Consider the following 27,138-nt stretch of genomic DNA (forward strand, 5'->3'; position numbering starts at 1 on the left):
ACATACGCAAAGCTCAGAGGCTTGCCATTAAGATCATGAAATAATAATGAGGTTCCTGTACTGGGGACATAGAGTCTCCTCTGAGACAGCCAGCATTCCTTTTGCTTTGTCCTTTTTACTCATTTTGCAATTTCTATCAATATTAATGAATGCATTCTTTTTTCCCCTCAATATATAACCTTGCTAGCAGCTCTATCATCTGTAAAAATACTTACATTTTTCCAGGAAGAAAGGTTTGTGAGACTTGTCTATGTTATCTATCAGTGATTTCAAAGAGCAGTGTGCTAATTAATGAGGAAATACTAGGTAATGGTTACATGCATTATTGTTTTTTGATGCTGGGTTTGCCTATGTAACAGAGATATTCAGTACTAAAGAACTCATGTTCTCAGTCTGCATTAAAGTAATTTTTACGTTTAATCAATTGTGTGCTTTATGACAGAATTGGATTGGCAGCTCTGGAAAGAGGATCTTCTAAAGGAGGAAGCACAGTGAATACTTCTAAATTCAGTCCTAGTAGGACCAGTTCGTACATTCCCAGCTTTGACCTTTTTTGCTCCAATATCCTTTAACGATACTAGTCAAGGCTCAGAAATGACTTGGAGATCAACTATGATTTGGACCTCCTGTGCATTATGAAACAGCAAAGGGGGTACAGTGGGGGACTTGGCAGTGCTGGGTTAATGGTTGGGCTCTGTGTTCTTAAAGATCTTTTCCGACCTGAGCGATTCTCTGATTCTGTGATTGGATCTGTGCATAGGCACAAAGAACAGGTGAGCCTGGCAGCTCTGTCTTGGGCACTGCTGACCTGTCCTGGCTGCACGTGCACTCCTTGCTGGTTGTGTGTGTGTTGGTTTGAGTGGACAGGAGGGCTGACAGCTTGTTGTCTAACATAGCATAGCACAACAGCATCAGCCTGTTAAGTGAGATCAGAAACATCTTATTTCCCATCCAACCTTCAGATTCAACCTTCAGAAACAAGTGGGGATTAAGGCATTTTTCATGGACTCCAGAGGGAGAGCCTATAGATAGAAGCCTGATGAATTTATTTCAGCGAGCAGGGTTTCTCTATGATGGCTTTTCTCTGCTATCAAAACAGGGCAACGTGTCATTTAACTGATTTGTTAGGTTCAAGTGTGTGGTAAGTGTTGGTCTTCTCCCAGGAAACAAGTGACAGGTTGAGAGAAAATGGCCTCAGGTTGCATTAGGGGAGGTTTGGATATCAGGAAAAATTTCTTCACTCAAAGGGTGGTCAGACATTGAAAGAGGCTGGCTATGGAAGTGATGCTATCACCATCCCTGGAAGTGTTCAGAAGGCACATGGGTGTGGCACTTGAGGATATGGTTTAGAGCTGAACACAGTGTTACTGGGTTAGCTGTTGGAATTGATGATCTTAGAGGGCTTTTCTAACCTAAAGAATTCTATGATTCTGAGTTAACTGTCTAAATTATGAGGGCAAGATCACATTCACCTGATTCAGCTGCTTAAGCAGAGGTGTCTGATGCCATCTGTAAGGACCTAAGGTGTCTGAGACATCAACATGTGTCCAGACAGCTGAGGTGACTGGAGTGGCTTAAGTCATACCAATTAGGTCATCTCATCCTTATTGCTGTGAGGTGGTTGCCAACCTGTCTGCTTAGTGCTGGATTGAAGGTATTAAAATTTTACTTCAAATGAGCCATCCAACAACTCTAAAATTTATTACATTTATTCCAAACCATAATATCAAAAGTAATGGAAAAACTTTGCATTTCAAAGTTTGAAAATTCTACCTTAGGAAAATATTTTCAGGTTTTCTTCCGTGTTTCCTTGATAGTTGGTGTTATTGCTGTGTGAATTTTAAGTATATTTTTCCTGTTCAAGCTGTGTGTGTGATTCATTTGCTCACTTGTTTGTATGAGTAACATTTTTGATCACCCCTCAACGTCCAACTGAAAAGTGTAAAGCCATTGATTTCATTCTGCAGAATTATGATTCATCTTCTCAGTAATGTCTTTCCTCTGCATTTAATCATGCTCCATCTGAAGCAGTCACAAGGGATAGTTCTGACGATTTGTTTATAATGAATTTGGGGTGAGCATTGCGCCAATGGATCACTAGCCACAATGATGTAAACACTTTATTTTGATTTTGAAAGGTTTTTAGTAAAATAAAAAGCTGTAATCTCCTTTCCTGCTAACTGCTTCTGTTAATATCTGCCATAATACAGCCATGTGGGTTTTAGTAATGTAGTTTTTTAGCCCATAGGTCAAAACAATCTGTTGAAATCAGCTCAATGACGGCAGTCATAGATGGGTGTGCAAAAGCGAGCTAACTCCAGTCTGGGATGCTCCTTTTCAGGCAGAAATGGAATGGAAGCAAAAGCTTTAAAGTGTATCTTTATGTGTTAGCTTATATTTATTTCAGTTATCACAACACTATTTGTAGCCCATATGCTGATGTATAGTTGTCATTACAGGACACAGAAGCATGAAGGAGATGAAAAAGAGACCCTGTCACTGCTGTGTAAGTTGGGATCAGAGAGAAAACAATCCAATCACTGATCTTGGCTGCTGTTAATTCCAGCAGAGTCTGCAGGATGGCCATACAGTGCTCACCATACCTTCTTCTCCCTGTGAATTCAGAGCAATGAGACAGGGTCTTGCATTATTGGACGGGGCTGCTAAAGGGACTGTGTTGGGTAAAGAGAGAGTTGGATGTTAGAGGTGGGTTGGAGAATGTAATTTAGCATTTACATGATCAGAGTGAAATTTGTTACAATAGAATGTTGTATTTAATAATAAGAAGAATTATTTATCTTACTCTTTGAGGCAAGGACTTGAGAACTATACTGAAGAAAAAGCAGGGAATGACATGGACATAAAGAAACAATCCTGAACAGCTTGATCTCTGCAGTTCAGCTACTTAAAACTATTTTGGTTTGAGGAGGCCTGGAAAAGGGTGGAAAAGAGTTTTTCCACGTCTTTGATGGAAGTAAATAGCATTTTAGAAAGGACTGCCTGTATGTGGTACACCAGAATATTACACTTGTCATGACATTAATCAAACCTGAATAAGTATTGAGATGTATAGGAATAAAAGTCTACTTTGGCAAATGTATGTGTTTCCCAGTGAGATCAGGAACAGCATTAGGTTATCCACTGTCAATAAGCAAGGCAGGATTTTTCTTGTGTCACTTTAAGCATTTAGAAATCCAGTTTCAGATCTAAGTTTACAAGGCTGCCTCTACATGCAGCAGAAAGAAAGAGACACTTGGTGATTCATTCTGTCTTAAAATACTCATGCATATATTCATCCTGCCGCTTTCAGACATCTCTGTATGGGGTGAATCACACTGAAATTTCTGGCCATCTCCATTGACTGCAGAGGGACCAAAGACAACTGACTTTTTAAGCATCAAACATTTGATTCAATTAGTGCACCTTTGCAGAAAGAGTGCACTAATTGAGTGCACTCAAAAGAGTGATGAGGAATATGGATATAAATGAAGAGTGAATCTTGTACCATTAAGCAAAGCCCAGTGACTTATGAGTCAGAGATGCAGTCCTATAAAGGCATCTGATGGATTCAAACTCAAATTAAAATGAGGCTGAAAGGTGAACAGTGAAAGTACTTCTTAGTGACAATACCAACTTAAGGAGTTTGGCTTTGCACGTATCAAACCAGAGTACAGTTACATTTCAAACTAACAATATGGAAAACTGATAGCAAATCAGAATGTAATACAAGTGGAGAGAAAACACGTAATACTTTTTGATAACTTTATGACAAAATAAATGAATATCTAGAAACAAATGAAAAACTAAGGAAAAAATGTGCATATATGTAAATGAGGTCAAGGCAATGGCTAAAGTTTAAAAAACGTTATCCCCAAGCATGAACCTTCAATAATCTTTAACTCAAAGAAAAGCAGAATTTTAATTCACACTAGTCTCTACGAATTGACAAAAATTCTGTATCTCAGACAGAGGAAATGTTGATACAGTTCGACATATCAAAACTAGATGGGTGTTTGCAATCTACACAAATGTTGTCCCATGGTTCCAGAATAAGACTGGAACCTACTCAGAGAAATTATAATGTGCATGCATGCCCTGTCAGTCTTCTCCTAAAAAAGAGTTGTTTGCAGAAATTATCCCCGAAAAGGTGGAGTACTGAATAGTGGATAGATCTCTGAAATATCTAAAATTGTATGAACGACTCTTTTGAAATGCACGGCTTAGAAAGTGACTATCAGTGCTGATATGTAACTTGTTCCAGTGGCCACTCTGAAGTAGTGATGTCCAGGAGGCTCCAGATTTCACATCTCATGAGGGAAAGCTTATTGGAAACCATATTCTAGAATAAAACCTCAGAGAAAGCAATCAAAAACTCTTATATTTCATAAAAGGTACAAAACAAACTTGTCACAGCAATCAAGGCTCTGATATTGGAGCATTCTGGATAATTAGGTGATTGCAATGGTATTCAGCATATGAATTATTAGGGAAAGGTACAGTAAATGTGCTGCAGGCATTTTAAGATTATTATTTACGAGGAAAAAATTCAGGACAACAGACCTGTGAAGAAAATACATATTCCACTGCTGAAAAATGAGTCTTCTTCCTAAATTCACACCTTCTTGTTACTCACTGATCACCACCAGCAATAGACACTGGGCCAGTAGCAAAATGAAACTATGGCAACGGATGAACTTAACATGTTTGTCTCAGCATTAACAAGCATATTTTTCTCTCCAGAAATTAATCACTAAATTTTGTAGAACATATAAATCACTAAATTCTACTGAAATATTGGAAAATAGGTTGACATGGCAATAAACTCACAAACAAACAAGTTTGAGTTATGGCAGGCATCAAAGCCAAATAACAAAGGTAAAGAGGAAGCAAAAATTTTCTTAAGGACAACTGATCATTCAGAGCCTAAACTTTCTGTAGAAATGGGGACACTCTCCTCTTTGTGGTCTGAAAGAGCCTGAGAGAAAGAACAAGCAAAAGAGGGATTTTGTCCCTGTCTTTCCAAGTACAAAGCTAAGTCATAGAGCCTGGAAGCTCTTCTGAGCACTTGTTTCTTGTTGAACAACTCAAGTAATTCTTAGCTTTGCGCTGTGTCCTGCCATCCATGTCCGCTTGCAAAGGAGAAGAGCTAGCTATAGCTTTTTGTAAGCAACTTCCCAATACATATGAGGAAAGGGGGCAGAAATAAGACCCTACCATGTTCTTCAGACCAGGTTAGTTTTTACCTAAGCTGCCAGCTTCAGCACTGGGCTTTGAATAGAGCCCTACTGTGACTCACAGGAGTGCATCAACAGTGGAACTACTGGTGAATCTGGTATTGCCCTTGATTTTCATATTGAAAATGTAGAGAATTCCCTTTTGCTTTATTCCAGACTCAACAGAAAACAAATCCACACTTTTAATGAGATAAATGCAGTTTTAGTTTCCTAGTCACCCAGAAAAAAAAAGCCCTACATACCAGTCATTGTTGTGTTAGAGCATCCTCCTGCACAGCTTTTACCCTTTCAAATGTTTTTTATTGCTTGAATCTAATTGAATATCCATCTCATTTCAAATAAAATTTAAAAATATATCTCTCTTCTCTTGGTTAAACCTCTTTTCTCCATTTATTATTCAATTCGGTTGGATAATTGCATTCCTTAATGTAATTACTCTATATTTTTCCCCATTTCTTTCGCACGAAGAGATTACGGACCTGAATCTGATATTTGGTAAAGCCAGTAAAGTAATCTGAAATCACTGGATTTATTCCAGTTTTTGCTGTAGTGTAATATAAATCAGGATCTAGCCTATTTGTTTCACCCATAGTTTGAGGTTTATGTTGTCAGCTGTAAATCATGTCTGCTATATATTTCAGTATATAGCAGTATAGCGTTACGCAAACACAGAATCACAGAATGGATAAGGTTGGAAGGGACCACAGTGGGTCATCTGGTCCAACCTCTCTGCTTGAGTGGAGTCATCCTAGAGCTCGTTGCACGGTATTGCATCCACACAATTCTTGGATATCTCCAGTGAGAGAGACTCCACAACCTCTCTGGGCAATCTGTTCCAGTGCTCAGTCTCCCACACAGTAAAGAGGTTCTTCCTCGTACACGCACACATGTAAATTCTTATTTTTCAGTCATAGTTGGTTAGAAACTCAAAAGAGAGCTCCAGGTATTGTCTGAAGGAGAAAGCTGTTCCTTCAGGCTTGGTTTTGCTTCTAAGTACGGAGAACAACATGGTCCTGAGGTAACTGATGGGCAATACAGCAACGTAAAAGTCTATTAGCTCTACCTATACCTGATAATCAATTTCTCCCACAATTATTACTGAAAGGATGTCTGCAGCTCTTGAGTCACAGAACTGTGGAGGGTGGCAGGGACTTCTGAAGACTGTGCAGTGGTCAGCCCTGCTCAGCAGGGTCAGCTAGAGTGGGTCCTCAGTGCCTGGCATTGTCCAGCCCCATTTGGCTGTCATGGTGTCAGGTACTCTGCCCTTGGTGCCTCTGCTGATGTCTGCTGTGGTGTTCTTTGCCTGGCTTTTCTGTCCTGACATCAAACACCTGGAGGTGGATTTCTTTCATCTTCCACTCCTACAGGTTGTTGCAGCTCTTCTTTCTTGCAGGCAAAGTGCAGACGTGGAGCTGCTGTGTGTTTAGATCCAAGGGTTCTAAGAAAGAAGTAGGAAGATGGGACTGAGCCAACTGAGGGAGTTTTTGACTCATGGGGGTCAAACCCATCTGCGGGAGAGCCACAGATGCCATGTGTATTAGGGAGGGGTTCGGACCATACTGAATCTTGAAAACCATGACACTGTTGCAAGCTCAACAAAACTGATATTTATTACCAAGAGGTGGCCAACCCTTTTGGGTGGTGAACAAACCCAAAAGGGAGGAAGGAGGAGAGAAATAAGCCCCCAGAATGACCTCCCCAGTTACCCAGCTGTTGCCCATAAAGTTATCTTACCAACCTAGCATGCTTATAATTACCCATAGCAGAAGCTGCATCCTTGGAGAGTCAGTAAGTTCACAAAGTGGCAGGTGTCCCCGCCAAAGGCAACCTTGTCCTTATTGTGAAGCTAGTTCCCCCCAAAGAAGAGCTGTCTGCTTTTTATACAATTAATTGAATGACCTCAACCTCTGCAGGTGTGGCCATCACTGCCCAGCCAGAGGTCCTCCATCCCACCGCCTATTATGCAAGTGCATCCCTTCAGTGCATGCGTGAGAATTTTGGAATTCCCCGTACACATGCGCAGTATGCTTCGGGGATCTTCCCTAATTGAGTTGGGGGTCATGACTTCCTCCCCTCTTCTTCAATTTCTCCTTCAAATGTCCTTGGCAGACGATGAACCAATCACAGAACACCAATTAATATAGTTTATACAAGAAGCTCTCTTTCCAAGGACGAGGTATCGATTTATCAGTACTTGTTTTCTCAAAACTTGGCAGGGAAAGAACAGAACTTTTACAGTTGTTTGGGCCAAACACAGACCAAAAGTATCAGTGTAAATTCACCCTGGTACACCATGACATCATTAAGTAAAGGCTCCCGATCACTGAAGAGGATCTGGCTTACAGGAGAGACAGTGACAGGAGAAAAACAACTGCTGCCACCACTAGTTCCTTCTAACACGACTGGCCCCTTTTTCAAAAGGTTTAATCATAGTATAGTACTTACATGGTGTCAGCATCTTAAGAGCTGGTATCATGCAACAGTACCAGAACCTTCTCTAAAATATCTTAATCTTTTGAATGTTTGGGGAGAAAAAAGGGCTTTCTAGTATGGTTCTACTGTGCAAGGTATAGGACTCAGCATCATCCTTGCTTCATGCAAACTGACTTAGAAATTGTGTTGACAACTGATGTGAAGAGGTGCTTCACAAATTACCTAGGGAGAACAGAATCATAAAATAGTCTGGGTTGGAAGGGTCCTTAAAGATCATCTAGTTCCAACCACCTGTCAGGGGCAGGGACACCTTCCACTAAACCAGGTTGCCCAGGGCCCCATCCAACCTGGCCTTCAACATTTCCGGGGATGGAGCATCGACCACTCTGAGCAACCTGTTCCAGTGCCTCAGCAACCTTATTGCAAAAAATTTCTTCCTTATCTCTACCTTCTTTCAATATAAAACTGTTACTCCTTGTCCTTTCACTACAACCCCTGGTGAAGAGTCTCTCTCCATGGGGATGGGAAAATTCCTCTTCTTTTCCACACATACATTTCCTTGGGTACTTTGGAGATGTACATCCATGGGGCTTTGGCTATGAGGTCGTTGTTTGTTTTGTCTGTGAAAGACACGCTACAGCTCCAAATTTCGTCTTCTTCTGTGAAACAAAAAGTGTATTTGAAGAAATGAGGCATCTTTGTGGCTTGATAGCCTGCTTCTATCTATCCTTCATATTGATGTTAGAAAAGGCAGTGTCTGAAGTAGCCTGAAGAGAAAGGAACGATGCTGGGAATCTTCAGGAGTTAGAGTTAGTATCAGCACACAGCTGGAAATTTGATAAACAGCCTGCTTAAAAATCATATGAAAATGATTCTGTTATTGTAAATTATATGCTTTCCCCAGCACTAGTTGTTTGGGGTTTTGTTACCTGTATGTATGTATGTTGGAGTCTATACAGTGTTTGGTGTGCCGTTTATAGATTTGTATTGTGTCAAAGATTGCAAAGACACCCACCATGCTTGCTTGCTCAATGCCTGGATTTCACACGTAGTCCCCAGGAGTCAGCACGTTCCTGTGGGAGCTTGTGGGCTCAGAGTGGGCAGAGGGGTGGGGGTGAACCACAGTTTTCCTTCCAACCTAATGAGTGCCTGCCAGCACAGCTGAGCTGGCAAAGTGAGTGTTGTCATTTGCTTCTGGCATACTCCATACGACTCATTCCCATTTCCCAAAGCCAGCGAAGAGCAAGAAAAACATGCACCATACAAGGGAATTCATCAAATGCACAGAACTCACGAGGCTGCAGAGGTGTTAGTTGACTACCAACTGCTTCAGCTCATGCAGAATTACTTGGAAACCGGAGTGTGAACATGGTCAGGTGTCAAAGCAGCCAAAGTACACGGGGATTAGTTGGGGTAGCTCCAATCAGTTAGGTGTTTGTGCCCAGGGATATAAGGCACTCCTGGAATCAGTGAGGGGAGGGAGGTGACCAGTCACCAGCACCTCTTCTCTAAATGATCCTTTGGATGAGCACTTTTTCTCTCAGCTATCCATGGGGGAATTTTGTGAAATTAGGCAGCTACTGCATATGCCAAAAACAGGTGGTATGACTGCCCCATTTCCCTCTAACTGTGTCACAGAATGACAGAATCTCCAAGACTGGAGGAGGCCTCCAAAGATGCCCAAGTCCAAGTCCCTGCTCAAGCAGGGTCAACTAGAGATGATTGCACAGAACTGTGTCCAGTGGGGTTTTGAGTATCTTCAAGGATGGAGACTCCACAACTTTTCTGGGTAACCTCTTCCGGTGTTTGATCACCTGCACAGTAAAGAAGCATTTTCTTACATTAAGACAGAATTTCCTGAACCCGAGTTTGTGCCCAGTGCCTCTTGTCTCCCTGGGCACCCCTGAGAGGAGGCTGGCTCTGCCATATTTGTTCCCTTCATTGGGTGTTTAGACACACATTGATAAGACCCTCTGAGCCTTCTCTTCTCCAGGCTGAACAGCCCTAGCTGTCTCAGATTTCCTTTGTATGACCAATGATTATCACCTTTGTGGTTGTTTGCTGGACTCTCTCCGGTAAGTCCATGTCTGTCTGGTAGGGGGAGCCCAACAGTGGATCCAGTGACCTGGTGAACTGGTGAGATGTGTCTCACCAGTGCAGAGCAGAGGGGAAGGATCACCTCCCTCAACCTCCTGGCAGCACTTTTCCTGAAGCAACATGAAAAGGAAATGGTTTTATATAACTGTATTTATGGGAAGTAAGCAAAACAACACAGAACTGGTTTTCAAGGACAGGGCTGGACGTAGTTGGTGTTGTCTTCTCAGTGGAATTCGGGTCCTTTTTCAGCACAAACGTAAGATCGTTGGGAGCACTCAGTTCATTCTTCCTTAGGAACAGCCAGAGTTCTGTTTGTTTGCACTTGGTCCCTTTGAACTCTGGGCAGTTCCTCCCTGAGGAGGGGAAAGAAGTCGGTCCGAATGAAGCTGTGTTAGCAACAGTTTGGGAGATCTTTTGAAATCATTAAACAGCAAACAAGGTTCCGTAAGTCACCTTTTGCTATTGAACTCACATTTTTTTCCTTACGTCTTTAATAAAATCTTGTTTTGTAGAACTGTGCTCACACTGGCAGCTTAGTACTGGCAAGCCAAGTGGGAACTGCAGACCTGATAAACCTGTGCAGGAATTGCTGTAAGATATTCCAGGGAAAAAAAGCTTGCTTGGCCAGGAGGTTTGGATGATGATCAGGTGGAGAGTGGAGAGCATTTGAAATAGCACAAGCACATGTGGGACACATGCTAGCATTGCAGGAAAGTTATTAAACAAATGATACCAGGTCTTAAAACTAGAAGAACTGTTTTCCTCTTTCTACATGATGACTTAATGCCCATTGCCTCTAAAGGCCCCAGAAAATCATATAAAATATTTGCTAACCCATGCTGGTGAACCATTTTAGAGTAAGTTCCAGCTGCTGCTGAAGCCCTTTCCTGCTTCCCAGGCTGGCTGGCATGGGCCTCTTGAGGTCCAGCAGGGCAAAGAGCAGGCAGGTACATCCTTATATTGCACTTGCCTGCTGCTGGCACAGCCTGGACTGCCTCAAGTTGGGGATTGGCTGTTTAATAAATTTCCATCTTTTAAATCTGACCTTCCTATGGACCTGTAAAAGCAGCAATTAAGGTGTTACTTAATGAAGTACTGGAGTACTAGTCTACTAAGTATTTCTCAAAAGCCGTTTTCTCTGGGCAGCTGATGGCCTCTTTGAGCATTTCAGGAAAGGGACGTGTTTTTAAACTCAACCTTCAATGCTGTTGCTACTTGCTACACAACAGTAGAGTTTTACTGTTTTTCTTGATCTCTACTTTGGATTGTGTTGTCCTTGTTAGTATTAATAAGCATTCTCCTGCCAGAGTAACCTCATTGGGAACAGAATTGACACCTTTATTGATGCTATGTGGCACTCAAATACCTGGTGCCTTGTTTATTGTGAATCTCTCCCCCACAATGGCTTGAAATCAAAGCATGATGCTTTTTTTTTCCTTTTCCCTTTCATGATTTTTGCCAGAAAACACAACGGAAGATGAATAACAGTGTTTCAATTGTCACATTACATGGTTGGAAGTATGGAAATTGGAAGCAAATTTATAGTTTAAAATGGTAAAATTTACTAAAGAAAGAAATGCTTGCAGAGTGATCTTTCCTCTTCTTGAAAACTTAGTGATTGTGCAGCTGTTCTCTCCTGTCTTTTCCTAATGCGTATTCGTAGATTTTCACAAAGAAAATGCATGTTTGCAAAACCATGATTATAAGTTAATTAAAAATAGTTTTCATTTAGAAAACTAAATGTGTTGGTGGTAGCATACTCATTGCTAATGGGTGACTGTACTTTTTCAGTAGTAATAAGAGATTCAGTGAAGCTCTAGAAGATGTTAGGATATGATTAACTAGATAATCTGTGTATTTGAGTTTTTATTCCCAAACAAGGTGGATCTCCCATAGCCAGAAGTGTGAGATTATATTTGATAATTATATGAGACTCTTGAGCTTTCTTGCAGACTGTAATTCAATTCCAGAAGAAAAGAGCTTTAAAACATGGAGAAAGAATGAATGCTTCTAATTCCAGGAAGGCATTGTGACGAGCTTGGTTAGCATGTCTCAAACAGAGCCCAGCAGATTATGCACCATGCTGTGCTGGAGCAGCAAATAAAAGTACCAAACCCAGCAGTCCCAAATTATACCTTTCTCAAATACTAGGTTGATTCTGTGGAAAAAATAAGTGTCTGAGAGTGTTTATCAAAATGTCAGCTGTGGTTTTCATTTACTATAGGATATTCTATGGTGAAGTACATCAGATATGGATGGAAGGTGTTTGGGACTTACTGGACTACCTGTGGCAGACAAGCAGCTGACCAAAATTAGGGACCCGTATCACAGAAGCAAAAAGCTGGTGTCTTGTTTCTCTGAATCTGATGATAGAAAAGGTTACATGTGGATATGTGTGTTTATTCATGTATTCTTACATGCTTAATCTCCATGTTCTACAGATGTTCTATAGTGTTTTATGTTCACAATATTGAAAACAATGCAGGTAACTTCGGAAGATGGAGCTGAGATTCACAGTTCTGTCTGCTTCCATCTGTGTAGTGCCAGTTCCAAGGGCTGTAAAGTTAACACAACAAAGATTTAAAAGTTGCTATTATAGAAAAATTGTCAGTCAAACCCACCTGATTTTTGTTCATTGAAGATGCTTTTTTTCATTGATAGGTGTTGTTGAGTTAAACATTAATGGGGATAAGAATCCACATGAAGAGTCAAGTAAAAAAACACTTGGCTAAATTAAGAGAACCAAAAGATGTCTTATGAATCTACCTAAGGTAGTTACCATAACTGCTGAGAATTATTAGAGGTCTTCTGGGTTCTAGGCAAAGCACGTTATTACTGCAAAGGTAACAGAGCTTAAACAAAAACAAACAAACAAACAAACACAAAACAAAAACGGGAAATAAACAGGCTCCATAAAGACTAAAACAAATAAACCAGTCATTGTTTCATGTAAAAGCTATCTGAGTTGGAGCTAGAGAAATAAATGTATTAGTATACTGTAGTCTCCATGGTATTTAAATTCAGATTTTGCCAAATTAGGTCAATGTCATACATGAGAAGATGGGGACTTCAGAGATAAGACTGGGGCAATTGTTCTAAATACTGTGAATTGCAAACCAGTTGTCGGTCAAAACTGCTGATTTCTGGATATCTGAGTGTACAGCTATTCCTGTGGCAATTAACTGGAAAGTTAAACCCTTGCATATTTGTTCTAAGTTTACCAAAACATGTGAATGGGAGACTGGCAAAGCTTCAGAATAAGTTTAGAGCAAGCGGTGTGCTGCCCTTAGTTAACAGCTGGGTGAGCCCTTGCAGCAGGTTCTTGTAGTTCAGAAAGATGAAGGAGGAGTGATTAACTTTGCACCTGCTCAAGGAAGGTTCCCATAAAGGAAATTATATAAATAGATCGATATGTTGGAATAGAACTAAGCATGTCCTTCTGAGGAGAAAGAAATTGCCCCTTTGAAACAGGGGAATATGCCAAAAGCAGTCGATTAATATCAGGAATGGGTAGTCGTATGGACTAGAAATCAAGGCATTCAGCGTGGTGCTGTCATTAGAGATAGATGCTAAACTGGAGATAAAAATGGAAATGCAAAGCTAGGCTCAGGAAAGAAATTCATCACTTTGCAGTTCTGTACAGGACAAGTTAAGTGTTGTCTGTCATCTGACTAAAAAATAACTGAAAGACATCTGTCATGAAGCAAACTGTAGCAGAATGGGAAAAATTAAAGAAGAGAATTTCTCTAAAGTTCTGTCAAAGGATGTCTTTCTTGCAATGTCAAAGAATGTGGAAGTATCTCAGAGGACCAACATGAGTAATACTGAAATTGCTGTATTTATCTATACATACATGCATATTTTGTATTTCTGGCTGTTTTATGTTTAATATTTATAAGTGTGTATACCAAATGTATTTGATTAATGCACTGAATATCTCCGGAGTTAACAGTGTGAAATGTAAACCATCTAGTGCATATCAACTATGCATTAAATATATAAATATACATCTATGCACACATATGTGTATATATACATTTATATGTACAAATATATAGGAATTAAGTTTATTTTTCCAGTTTAGTTTCATCATTTTTTGAGACCAAGTGTGTGGAGTCTTGCGTTGCTTCCTCCCAGTGGAACACCTTGTGCTGTATGTTACAAGCCTCTCTGTCCACAGCATTGGACCTATGAGGAATAGGTGCTAATGTGGGTGTCATATCAGAAGAGATTTTCAAGACAAAGAGTAATTCTGTGGACATCCCTGAATTTCTGATTTTTTTTTGGTAAATTCAAAGAAAAAAATTAAGTAATCTTTTTCAATCTTAGTGTAAAAAAATGCTGTATGTTGCCTAATTTTAAGGCAAATAAGTAGTCTGTCTCCAGGCCTTGAGATTCCTAAATGAAAGAAGAATATTGCCTTTTTCAATATTTCCAGCCTCCAATATTCAAGTATGACTAAGGTTCATGTTCACTAACAGATCTGGGAAGTTTGACTGAAAGCAGCAGTGAGTACGAGTGTGAAGTTCAATCTTTATGTCAATTCCAGTTTAATGGCCACATTTGGCTAATTGTATTCATTTATTTTCAAGGCAAAATGGGGAAACAAAACAGCAAACTGGCCCCCGAGGTGATGGAGGATCTGGTGAAGAGCACGGAGTTCAATGAACACGAGCTAAAACAGTGGTACAAAGGATTTCTAAAGGACTGTCCAAGTGGTAGACTGAACCTTGAGGAGTTTCAGCAGCTCTACGTAAAAGTAAGTTAATTAACTTACTTTAACTAAGTTCCTACTATTTGACTTCAGAAAAAGTTATGCAGTAACATAAAGCAAACGTGGTCAAGAATCGCTGGTCGTTTAGACTAAGGAATAACTTTACTGGGAGAAGCAATGATGATGAGATAAATGGGAAGTGCTACTGTCATCACACCAGAGATTCATGTAACTGCAGTGACTGGAGACAAAAGTTTAGAAAAAGAGCTGTGATGTATTCACAAGAAAAATATTCTCTATGCTCTGCAATTCATGGGCCTCTTTCACCCTCAAAAGATGGTTGTGGTCCTGCTCAATACAAACCATGTGATTGCTGGACATACTTATATGACAGTGATGAAGTTTCATGGCAGTATGAGCTGCAGATAAATTACACACTGTCCACAAAGGAATTCTGTTTATAAATTTTAAGTATTGCCTTTATTTTTTTCCCTACTGTCACTTTGTTCTTATTTTATTGGAAAGGAAAAGCAGGCTGATCTGTTTATTTTCTTCTTATTTTTCATTATTTTATCAAGTTCAATTTAGTCTTTTCCTTACATTTATTATGTATTTATTCTGTAACAAGAAGAGTATGGGGGTAGCATAAGAAGTGTATTCATGTTACAAAGAAAATTATATTTTAATTCAGAATTGAATGTCTGCCTAAAGGCCAGAGACTTCAAAGTAATGTTAATTAGGAGAAATATTGGATGGCAGTGATGAGGAGTAAGATCAGAACAGCTCATAAATACGTGAGGCTGAATAAAAATAAAAAAGCCTTTCAAATGTAAGTAGTTAGTGTTGAGCACACTGGCAGTTTCTTCAGACAAGTGGTACTGTCGTTTCTCTCAAATGCATGCTACAGTTCTTTCCTAAATTTCTTCAGCCTTGAACCCAATCATTCTGCAAATTATGCCTAACCCCATTTTCTTTCTAATGAATGGTCTAGCAAAAACTTCCAACTCCAGCTTGCATAAATAAGCTTCTGTCTTCATATTTTAATATTTATGGCTCAAGATGTTGCCTCACAATCCTTTTCTTAAGAAATGAATGACTTTGTAATAGATGTTATTTTCAGATGAAAGAATTTTTACAGCCTCAGGTATTATGCATGTTATTGACTGATAATTTATAACTTCTATTTTAAACAGTTCTTCTGAGTGCACTTCCAGCAAGAGCAGACATCTAGTCATTTCTCATACATGTTTCTGAGAAAAGCAAACAGTCTTTATGAAATTCTTAATAAAGTATGTCAACTCTTTAGCAATAATTACTTTCTTTTTGGCAAATCACAGTAAACGGATTAATTTTTTTTTTAATAGTTTTTGTGTGCTGTGAGAAAAAAATATCTTCTGAAACCAGCTGAAAACTGTTAGGACTACCTCCCTTCAAAGGGGCATTTGAAGTGTTTGTAGATATTTCGCAAGATACTTTACTCATGAAGACATACCAGAGAGTAAATTCAATATCATGTTTACAGAAATGGTAGTGCAAAAAATAACAGGAAAAGCATAAACAGTATTTCGCTCTTGAAACTTGAAGACAGCTTTCTAATCTTACTAAACTGCAATATCTAGCCTTTAGTTTTTTTGGCCTCATATATCTTTAGATATGCACATCAAATACAATCGTCTCCCTTGCTTTGGTAGTTGTGGGTTTTGAGTTTTGCTGTGTAATGGCACTGTCATATATTTAGTCCAGTTTATTGCCATCCTATATACAGTGTCTATACAGGGCAAAATACTAATTTTGCAGAGGAGAAATACAATTAGCTGTAGTAAATCCAGAGCTGTACTTCTCTTTCTGTTGCAGAAATGCTTGTAAAATAATGTCTCTGAGGAGCCAATAGTCTGAGTGTTGGCCGTGGTGGCGACTTCTGTGCAGGACATTCTGCCTGCTCCAGCTGCTGGCTGCAGACAAAACCCCAGATGCGAAATTTGCTCTTTCCAGGAGGAGCCACCAGCACCAAATCATTATGATTGCAGTTACAGCACTTCAGTCCCCTTAAAGCATGTTCAGGGTGAAAATACATGAAGCATGTATTGATTTGTAATTCTTCTGCACAAGCTTGTAGTTGGGAGAGATGACATTTATCTGTTGGTCTAAACTGTATTTTATTGAAGAAGATTTCCATAGATCAATATATTTTGAAAAGAAATACAAGACTTAAACTTCATTTCAGATTTATATTTACTTAAGATGACATTGTTTCTTTGTTCATGTGTTGTGTGGTGCACTGTCACATGCATTGATAAAAAGGTGTTGATCATATAATTAAGATGCAAAGATAGCTCTTTTTTTTTAACTCACACAAAGTAAAAAATATCCTCAGCTTAAAGAGCCCAAACATTTTATATTATATGAGGAGCAATATTTTGAGGTGAATTTCCTTGATGTCTCCACTTCTCTTCCATCATAATTGCAGAGTGGGGTGTACAATGTTGGAGAACAGGAGCTGCTTTTTTTTTTTTTTTTTTTTTGTTAATGAAATGTAACTAGAGGTGTCCTGGGATCCCACCTAATATGTTACTGTATCTAATGCCTGCTAATAAGCTTGATTTGATCTGAATCAGAACATCCATAACGTGTGTGATGTGGATGTCAGGTCCTCCACACCAACTCTACCAAGTCTACATATTTGCATCAATTGTACTGTGCTGTTGACTGATGTAGATGAAGACTGTATTGACTAAAGGGGGAATCACTCTAGTTTGGCTTGGAAACATTTGCTATTGAAGTTTCCATTATGAATACCAATCATCCAGTGCTTAAAATAAATAGCAGTTACACAAATGGACTCTACAGAAAAATTATTTGCAGTGCTTTTAGTGGAAGTGTCTATAAAAATACTTAGTCAAGAACACCTCTTAAATAAGCAGCTAATAGGCAGAAGCATACTTTATACTGTTGCATATTTAGCATCTTCTGCAATATAACAGATTCATTAAAAATATTGGTTCATTTTTGGGTAGATAGATTCTTCTCGGGATCCAAAATCTGTGGCAAGCTGTTAGGGCTCATCTTTCCCTGCATGACGTGGAATGACATGAATGCTTCAGCAGTTTCTGAAATAGTTTATTGAAGAATTGGTTATATACTGCAAGCCCAGAGCCACAAAGAGACCTAAATGCTGAAACACCGAGTTAGCTGTCCCGACAGTCTGCACAGAGCATGGGAGGAGGAGAAATCTGTGGGTGACATTGTGAAGAAGCTAAAACTCAAGCCAGCATACTGTAAACAAATGTGGAATTGGTATTAAATTCTACATTTCTCCAGGGTATATGTATCTGCTTTTATATGGGACTTGCACCTTTCAAACCTCTCCCACAGAGAACTATCTAGAACATTAGAAGTCCAGGCAAAAACAACTGATTGGAGTCCTTTTGCTTTCTCTCTTAAGTGACAAAGATAATATAATTGCCTTATCACAGTGGTTTAAGTACTCCTTAAGGTGTAGAAAACTCTGAATCTGTTAGAGGAAGAGCACTGCCAGAAGGTTGAGGGAGATGATCCTGTCCTTTTACTCAGCCCTGCTGAGGCTGCATCTGAAGTGTTGTGTCCAGTTCTGGGCAACTCAGTACAGGAGAGACAAGGAGTTCCTGGAGCAAGTCCACTGGAGGGCAGCATAGATGATCAGGGGACTGGAGCATCTCCCTTATGAGGGAAGGCTGAGGGATCTGGGCCCGTTCAGCCTTGAGAACAGGCAACTGAGGGGGGACATCATCAATGTCCATAAGTATCTGAAGAGAGGATGTCAAGAGGATGGAGCCAGGCTCTTCCCTGTGGTGCCCAGCAATAGGACAGAAACTGATACACAGGAAGTTCCACCTGAATATGAGGAAGAACTTCTTTCCTGTGAGGGTGACCGGGCACTGGAACAGATTTCCCAAAGAGGTGGTGCAGTCTCCCTCACTGGAGATATTCAGGAACTGTCTGGATGCAATCCTGTGCCATGTGCTCTAGGATGACTCTGCTGGAGCAGGGAGGTTAAACCACTGCGGTTCCTTCTAACCTTACCCATTTTGTGAATTATCTTGTCCCTGTTTGAATCTGCACTGCTCACCCTCTCATTTATCTACCTGTGATGAGATATCACCTTTTGGGATGCTGAAAATATCCCAATTAACCTCTTTTTCTGCAGGAAATAGCATCAGACAGGCTGAAACCTAGAATTTCCCTGTTCAAATAGAATACCCTAACTTAATCCTGCCTGGCTTTCTTAATTTTCCTTTTTTCTCTTCTAAAAAGTCCTTAATTCTTTTATCTTACATAAAACTTCATTAGCATTGCGAGCAGAGAGCTAAGAAATTAATATACAAAACTGTCATTAAAATAAAATATACTAATACAAAATTCTGGAGTGTTCCTATCATTCTTTAGGGTTTCTTGCAGTCTAGAGGGCCAAATACATTTTTCTTCAGATCTTTTGAATTCACTGGGTTTAGATGAATATGCCCTAGAGTGTGTAAGTGTGCATAATCACTGCTAATGTTCACAGGAATTATGTATGTTTATTAAGTGGAAAATAGGCTCCTATATTGTGATACTTCTTGGAACTGGGTCACTGAACATGAAAAGCATATCCTCTGCATTAACAACAGAAATAAGCATCAATGGTCCTATAACTGGAAGGGTAGGGTTAGGAGTGATCATATATATATTATATATATATATATATATATATATATAATGCTAGCATTAAATAAAGCAATTTACTTTGTGAATTTATGGCACCTATATATTTAGCTATGTTCTAGAGTTTTATAGATAACATCTAAATGAAAAAAAAAGATGAAGAGAAAGTGATGCTATTTGATTAATTACAGTCAAATGGTTTGTCATATTTTTGGCTTCTATCTCACATTTCTGGCTTTGAAGGGAATTGATTTCTAGTCCTTCATTTTAATATGTGTAGGACAAAAGAATCTCAAAGATCTATTAAATTTAAGAGGGTGTATTTGCAGCCTCTTTTTCTCTATCCAGATTTTCAAGACAGGCTAGCATCTTTCTAAAGATGGCACAGAGCTACTCAAAATTTTAGGTTAGGGCTGCTTTTCAGGCTTTCAGTGGCTGCAAAAAAGTAGGATTCCAGAATGGCACAGCTGTGTTTACAGATGTCCTGAAGATAGATGCAGTTGTACTGGCAGAAACTGATTTTTCTGGGATCATCTTTTAACTGGTAGAGCTGTGGTGGTTTTATGAGTGTGGTTTGGCCACTTAAGTTCTCCCTATAATAGAAGTACTTTTATGGTACTTTATACCAATGTTAGGTATATTATGCCTAATATAACTATTATATTTAGTATATTGTACCAATCCTGTATTGCTAAAGAACTACAGCATGTTTTTGAAATAATGCCAATTACAAGAAATACTGATCTATCACACAATGATTTTAGCTCATGTGTTGCTACCTTCCAAAAGATTGCATCTGGTGCACCAGCAGACTTCCTGGACAATATAACAGAATGTTTGTTTGATGTATGACTTAAATTTAACTGCAACACCATAGAAAACATCATATATATTTATTTATAAACATGACTCTAAACAAATCCTTAAACTGATTAATATTACTGCTTTATTATTAGATTTTTCAAACTGATGCAGAATAATAAAGCTATTACTGTTACATTAGAAATTTTTGATACAAACAAAGCAGTGAATAGCTCTGATCTGGGGACATTACAAGGTGGCTCTATAAAGAAGCAGTGCATATGTAGATAGGCAAATAGAGGTTAGAAAGGAATGACAGTAACATTATTGACATCAGTGGAAGTTTTACTTGTGGAGGATTGTAAAACAGTCAATGAGGTAAAGATTCTTAGCGTATTCCTTAAGCACTTAGTATAAGTCTGCACATTTGAGACAATTATAGTAAATCATTAGGAACAAATGCTCCTAAAGAGTAAAAAATCTTTCACTAGAAGTACAGTGAAGTTCCTATGAAAGGCAAATTAATATAGCAGAATCCAAAAGGCTGAAAAGCCACTGTGCTTGCGGTCCAGAAATATCATGGGGAAGTGCTTTTCAGGATGAGCAATGTGTTTGGTGCTCCAAAGCTGAATTAAAACTGGTTTCTGATAACTTTAAAAGCAAAAGAGATTGCAATTGCTTTTCATACAGGACTTGCCTTAAAAAAAAAAAAAAAAAGCATGGGCTTGTTGCTTGGATGTTTTCCATGCAAAACTGCTTTTGCATTATTTGTTTTCTTCTTCTTATAACCATGAATAGGCAGGTGCTGTGCCAAAATGCAGGTCTAGTACAAAACCACATAAGAGGCTTATTATATGTTTCAAACAGAAGCTGAGCTTGTGCTGTATGAATTTTAAAACAAAGGGCCAGAATGCTTCTTACATATAAAACCAAAATCAAAGAAATCCCAGAGGCAGGGTTAACTTCCAGGCTGACTTTGAGTGATTCAGGAAAGGGGAGGATACTGGTAACGTGCCCTCCTTCTGCATTTCTGTCTCTGTGCTGATCCCAGGAAAAATAACGTCTGGACTTAATATCATTCTGTGGAAGAGCTTTTAAAATCTGTCTTTAGTAAACAGAGCTTTAAAGATCAGCAACTATATTGAAAAACAAAATACAGTAAATAAACACAGATTCTCATTTAAGCTGCAAAGTAAATTGAAAACAGTAATTTCCAGTAGAGGACCAGCATGCTGGGTAGCAAACAGTTCTGAAAATACAGCTGTAAATGACAACACCGGATGCTAAGAACCTTTAACAATGTGGAATGGAGTCAGTTTAGATTGAAATCCTAATCTCAGTGAAGCTAATGGGAGTTTTCATTCCTGATCCTTACTTAAGCGCTTAGGACTGTACTGAGTTCCCAAAATTGTTTATCATTGTGAGACCTGACTGCTGCGAAGTCTGATGCAAGCTCCATTAACCATTAATATCCAGTCCTACAAGCTGGATCTAGAGCCTGGAGAGCTCTTCATCAGGTGTGAAGAATGTACAGATTGCTAGCTGCCATTTAAAGGCAGCAGCTGTTTGAAAACTAAGTCTGTGTGGGTGAGGGGTGAAAGTAAGTGTCCTGAAGTTAGTAGAAAAGAGTTGCAGAGAAAGGACAACTCCCTTTCTATTTGCAGTATTATGGCTAGTGGTTAATTGTAAAGGCTAAAATACATTTTTTCTTTACATCTGTTGCAGAGCATATAATGGCTCATATCCTCCAGACAATCTCCTCTGGAGATTCTAAATCTAGAAAGCAAGGAAGTCAGACAATTCTATAAGATGAAATCTAAGCAGCTAAATTTTAATTGCTCCAAATAGTAGCTTGTGGAGTATCTAAGATAGTGGAACGACTCTCCCTAATGCTTAAACAAATCAGTAACATATGCTGACACTCTGTCTGTGAGAGGCGGGAATCGTGGTCACATGAATCCATAAAGCAGTCCAACTGTCCAAAGGCATCTCCAAGGCTTAGAGTGAGCAGATGTGTGGGAATGCAAAGGTTTAGTCCAAACCTCTGATTATTACTAAGTATTGAATAGATCTGTAATTCTGTGGTTATGTGTGGTTCTTGGAGGCACTCTAAGCTAACTTGAGGCACTCTTAAGCCCAATGCACTGAAGAGAGTATGTCCAACCAGGACAAGAAGATGCAGCCTGGAATGCTTAAAAATATCGCCATTTACATTCATGCCCTAGTTTCCACTCTAGTCTGATAAAAGAATGCAGGCTGGGTAAATCTGCCAACAAAAACATGCAAATTACTTTCACTTCATCTTTTATTTTGAAGGAAACTCACCAGTTCCCAAAACTGTCATGCATTTTTATAAGAGACCTTGTTCCTTTACAGCTCACCTTTGATCTTTGTTGGATTCCTCCGAGAAATCAAAACAATGAATTTGGAATATTGTGATTATTTCTGTAGCAAAACACTGAATTCATTAATAAGGTTATAGGAAGGGTAATAAAGGAGTGCTGCAGCTTGGATGGAGAGAGCCATTGCTGACACAAAGTATGAAAGATTTCAAAGAAAAAGAACCCAATGAACTGTCAGCACCAAGTCCCTTAGCTGTTACACTGTAACAATGCTTATTTCACCATTGTTAAGTAGTCCTCACAGCAGCTATCAAAACTGATCAGTGGTTCACAACCTTTACACAATCTATTGTAAAAGTCAAGTGTTTTGGACTTTTTTTTGTCCTGAAACTTCTGTTTCCTAGCTCCCTTCATACCATCTCAGTGTTTTCCTTCTCATTACAAGGAAGGGTGTTCACAAAACCAGTGAAAATCCTTGAGGATATGCAGTGGAGAGAGAGAGAGAGAGGGGTAATACTGACTGTACTTCTTTCAGAGATATTCCTTTCTGTTACAGCCAAAAAAAGTAATCATGAATGGAGTATATAAAGTCTTTATATTATGTACAAAAATACATTTGAGATACAACAAGGTTAAACCATTTGCTTGATGTCTTTGGCAAGGTCAGGGCTGAAATTATTTTACAGTTCAAAATATAAATGTCCCTTACTTCATTTCTTTGGAGTGAGGACTTGTTCTTTTTCCTACAGAATGGCTTGGGAATGCCTTCCTGAGGCATAATAGTATGGCACTTCTGGCCAGATGTTAATCTAGATCTCAACTGGTTTCTGCACTCTACAATTAAACTGTGATCATGCCATAGTGGAAACCTGTATTTAACTTTATTTCAAAATCTAAGTAACTGAGATTTTGGAAACCAGATCATCCTTTTAGAATGATACTAGCCTTATTCTGAAGGCTAGTAAGCATGTGGTATTTTTACTTGAGACAAAGTGAACTAAGGTCTTTCAGGGATTTCATCTTGCCACATTTCTTGAACTATAAACATTTCTGTTTGTTTAAAGTATTAAAAAAAAAAAAGCTGTTTCATATTACAGGGTTCCTGAAGGAGCGTTTAAACCTGGGCACTTCATTTCAGCACTGGAATGAACTAATATGATTTAAAGTTTGGGGTTTTTTTTAATACATTGAAGTATTTTCCTCTAGTGCCAAAGTCTGCTTTTAATATCTCACTTCTACACAAGGCCTGGGGCTGAAAACAGCATTCTTATTTCTTAAGGTGTGGACAGGAACTTGGTGCTCTGAACTGAATCCCTTCACCCTCGTGTGTCCTCTCTGACTCCACACCTCAGCTTATCCTCCCTCCTCCTCCCAGGAAACTCATCAGTCCTGCAGAAAATTAATTTACTGACATTACTTCCAGAGCTTCCCCGATGGACAGCTGTTAGTCACTGTAGCTGGATGTGAATATCCCAAAAATTAAAGAGGCTGCATTAGTCTGGACTTGCAGCCAGGTACTGCATCTCAACCTGCTCCATCTGCTCGTGGTGCATTGAGATGGCAAATCACCATTATTGCTGCAATGAATATGCTGCTGTGGGAAGCTACAGCTATGCAGGTATTGAAACATCAGCTGCTTTTTCAGGGTACTGTGGTATGGAGAGGCATTTGAGAGCTCATTTGGTTACCAAATTAAACACAGTTTTTATTATCATGTAGACATTAGTCGACATTCCTGTTAGGTTTCTACTAATCATAGTCTGAATGTTACCAGTACCTTGGGATATCAGCTTTCTTTTTCTTCAGTGAGAGTAAACTTCCATCTTTTCATGTTTAATTAAGGCTCATAGGAATAGACTGTTTGCTCTGACAAACCTAATGATTGATGAATTGAAATGATTTACTGCTACCTTGCATGAGAATTAGGTAACGATCTTAATTTTAATCACAAACAAATCAAAATGAGAAAAACATATGGTTTGGAAGATAAAGTAATCAACACAGGGAAAATCAGACAGGAGGAGATTTTGCCATTTTGCTGAAATACACATGAAACATTCTCAGAAGAGTTTGGTGTGAAATCTGCCAGTTTAAGAAGTTGTGAAGTTTGGCTGTCTGGTTGCATGGATAGCCCAGAACTGAGCATGCATCTCTAAGTAAAATCCCACTGTAGTCCAAAGAAAGAGCAGTATATACAGAAGTGTAAATCAATACTGTAGTTTACTTCAAAGTGAATATCAGTTGGAAAGTCAGTTGGAGATTATTTCCATATAAACAAAGCTATTAAAGAAAAAAGGAATTAAAAATTCCTATGTCATTAATTGACATAAGATGTTATATGGACCTTGTCAGCAGCTTTCTGCAGAAGTATATTCAATTCCCAAGTTATTTCTAGGTAGCTCCAGAGGTCCCCTTCATTTGAAAGTATATACCTTAGGATTGTTGTTATCCCTAACTCGGAAATACACACCTGTAAGCATATTTATGACTCTTCACAGCTTTCTTTGGCATATACTCACTAGTTTTCTCCTTGCTGTCAAACCAAATCAGGCTAGGAGACGGTTAAAGCCCTATTCCAAGATACATGAGTTTTGGCTATGTGATTCCTGTCCCTAGTGCTGATACCAAATACACAGGAACTGATCAAAAAAGAACAGTTCTTGAATTTGCTTTTGTGTTCACAGGCTCCAGCTACTGCTGCTACTTGTGTCCATGGTGACTATATCTGTGTCTAAATACCTTTTTGGTTCTGGAAAACTCTTAATTGTGTTGGTGATTGTTAATGTAGCAATTACAGTGCCTAATTTTATAATATGTGTCAGTGCAGATAATTATGACTTAAAATATTTAACTGAAATGATGGAGTTGTGTAAGAATGGATCAACTAAAACAAGAAATTATGTTGTGAAAGCCTCATGGGATACCACAGGGATGCAGATGACTTTAGGAGATGTACTTCCTCCTAGCATGGATCTGTTTTCACCAGAATAAACTCCAGCTGGCTGCTTTTCAGACAGCTGCTAAACACTGGTCTCTGGAAGGTGATGCTCTTTGAGTGTGGTCCTGGTGAAATGCAGATGTCCTTAGCTCCCTAAAGAGTCTTCCTATCCACACATACACATGCCTTAGCCCCAGAGGGAAAGGATGGAGTTGTTTCTTCTGTGAAATCACTGCTTCCCACTTACCCTCCCACCTGCGCTTTGGCAGGTCAGGTACCATTCCCTGTACTCTATTAAAACTCCTAACTTCATTCCGGAGTAAAACACATCTCCCTTCCTCAGGGTCCAATTTCTGCATTTCAATTCAAAGCGTTTTCAGCACATCGAGTCTTATATTACCTGTGGGTTGGTAATCTCAGTACAAACATTATATGCACACATTAAGCTTCTTAATTAGGACGAGTGATTTTGGTGGCAATCCACCCTTCTGAGCTCACAATTGCTTAGTGGTGACCAAATCCCACAGTTTTCTTGGAGGAATACAGTCATACCATCTCATATGTAAAGCCACAGAAAGGTGGAGCATCACCTTTAGTGTAATGATATTGAACACATCATTTTCATCTCCTGTTGCACATGTGTGTGGAACAAGGGATGTCTTAACACTCCATTTATTACTTTAGAAAGTCAAACTTCCCAGTATTTAATTTAAAAATATTTCAGACATTTATTTATTTATTTTTAAATATAATTTCTATAAGTGACATTTGCTGTTTGTGTTTTTGAAAAGAAAGTAATACTTCAGATAAGAGTTGGCCTGAAAGAAATACATTTTCTAAGTTCCACTATTCTGTAGTTCTTAAGAGCCCAGCAAGAAAAATGTGGTTAAAGTCTAGAAGAGCTCTTTAAAGCATATCTGATGTCTTTTTTTTTCCTGAGTTGAAAGAAATGCTGGTATGTTAAGCAGGATTCTGAAAATGGGAGTTAGTAATAGTCATATGTAATTGTAAGGGTGCTATATTAGTCTTGGCTTGAAGAAGCAAATGTTTATCAATTAGTTCTTGCTACAATTAAATACAGTATATGACAAGGGAAGCCTTAGAATTGCTAACTCAGTGCCGCAGGTTAGCCCTTATGGTGTATTACTCTATGCACTCATTTATTTTTAAGATTCTTTTCCCCTGGAGTTTTTCTGTATACCAAGAATGTGGTGTTTAATAGACGTGATGTTACCTTCACAGAGACATAAATGCTGGGGTTATTCTAATGTATGACCAAGAGTTGGGAGAATAATGATATTTCTGCTACTATAACTACTACCCCAGGTTATCTTTGAAGCAGGAAAATCATGAAAAAGAACACATGCTCCGAAACAACCTGGAAGGAAACCCTGTTTTCATTCTCAGAAAATTTAGTTGCTTATACAGAAAATCACCAGCAGGTCCAGAGCAATAAAACTGAGTAAAAAAATACTGCTAACAAAAGGTAAATGCTGATCTTTGTATACAGCAGTTTCTTTTAAAATGATGTACCTCTTTGTTACCTCTCTGTAAAAACAATGACATTTTGCCAAAGAAATAAAATCTGTTTCCAAAGGATAAATTTAACACATTCAGTATAAAAATGACAATAACATGTAGCCAAATTTATTAAAGACTTTTGAAAATTATTAATTTGGCATGCAAACTTCTAATAATCTTATAGAAGCAGACTATCTATGGGAAATTGGCTCTTGAGCTGTATCCAGCCGGCAATTGTCAGTGTGAGAGAAAAAAACTTGTATTCTGGCTATCTAAGGGTGGAATTTTTCCTTCACAGGCACAATAAATAGTTTTTGCTAGAAATAAAGAGACTGCCAAATCAACCTATCTGAATAAAAAGTATGTTATGCTTTACACATG

General features: G+C 38.8%; 1 protein-coding gene across 7 annotated transcripts in view; it reads left to right on the forward strand.

Moving 5' to 3' along the window:
• Window positions 1–27,138, forward strand: part of VSNL1 (visinin like 1) — a 92,402-nt gene that overhangs the window by 26,543 nt on the left and 38,721 nt on the right. For all 7 annotated transcript variants that reach the window (XM_064650585.1, XM_064650580.1, XM_064650581.1 and 4 more), the window contains exon 2: window positions 14,357–14,523. In XM_064650585.1, coding sequence (XP_064506655.1) covers window positions 14,362–14,523 — 162 coding nt within the window. In that variant the 5' untranslated portion in view covers window positions 14,357–14,361. The remainder of the gene's footprint in view (window positions 1–14,356; window positions 14,524–27,138) is intronic.

Source organism: Pseudopipra pipra, chromosome 3 (assembly GCF_036250125.1).
Source record: "Pseudopipra pipra isolate bDixPip1 chromosome 3, bDixPip1.hap1, whole genome shotgun sequence".
Taxonomy (NCBI): Eukaryota; Metazoa; Chordata; class Aves; order Passeriformes; family Pipridae; genus Pseudopipra; species Pseudopipra pipra.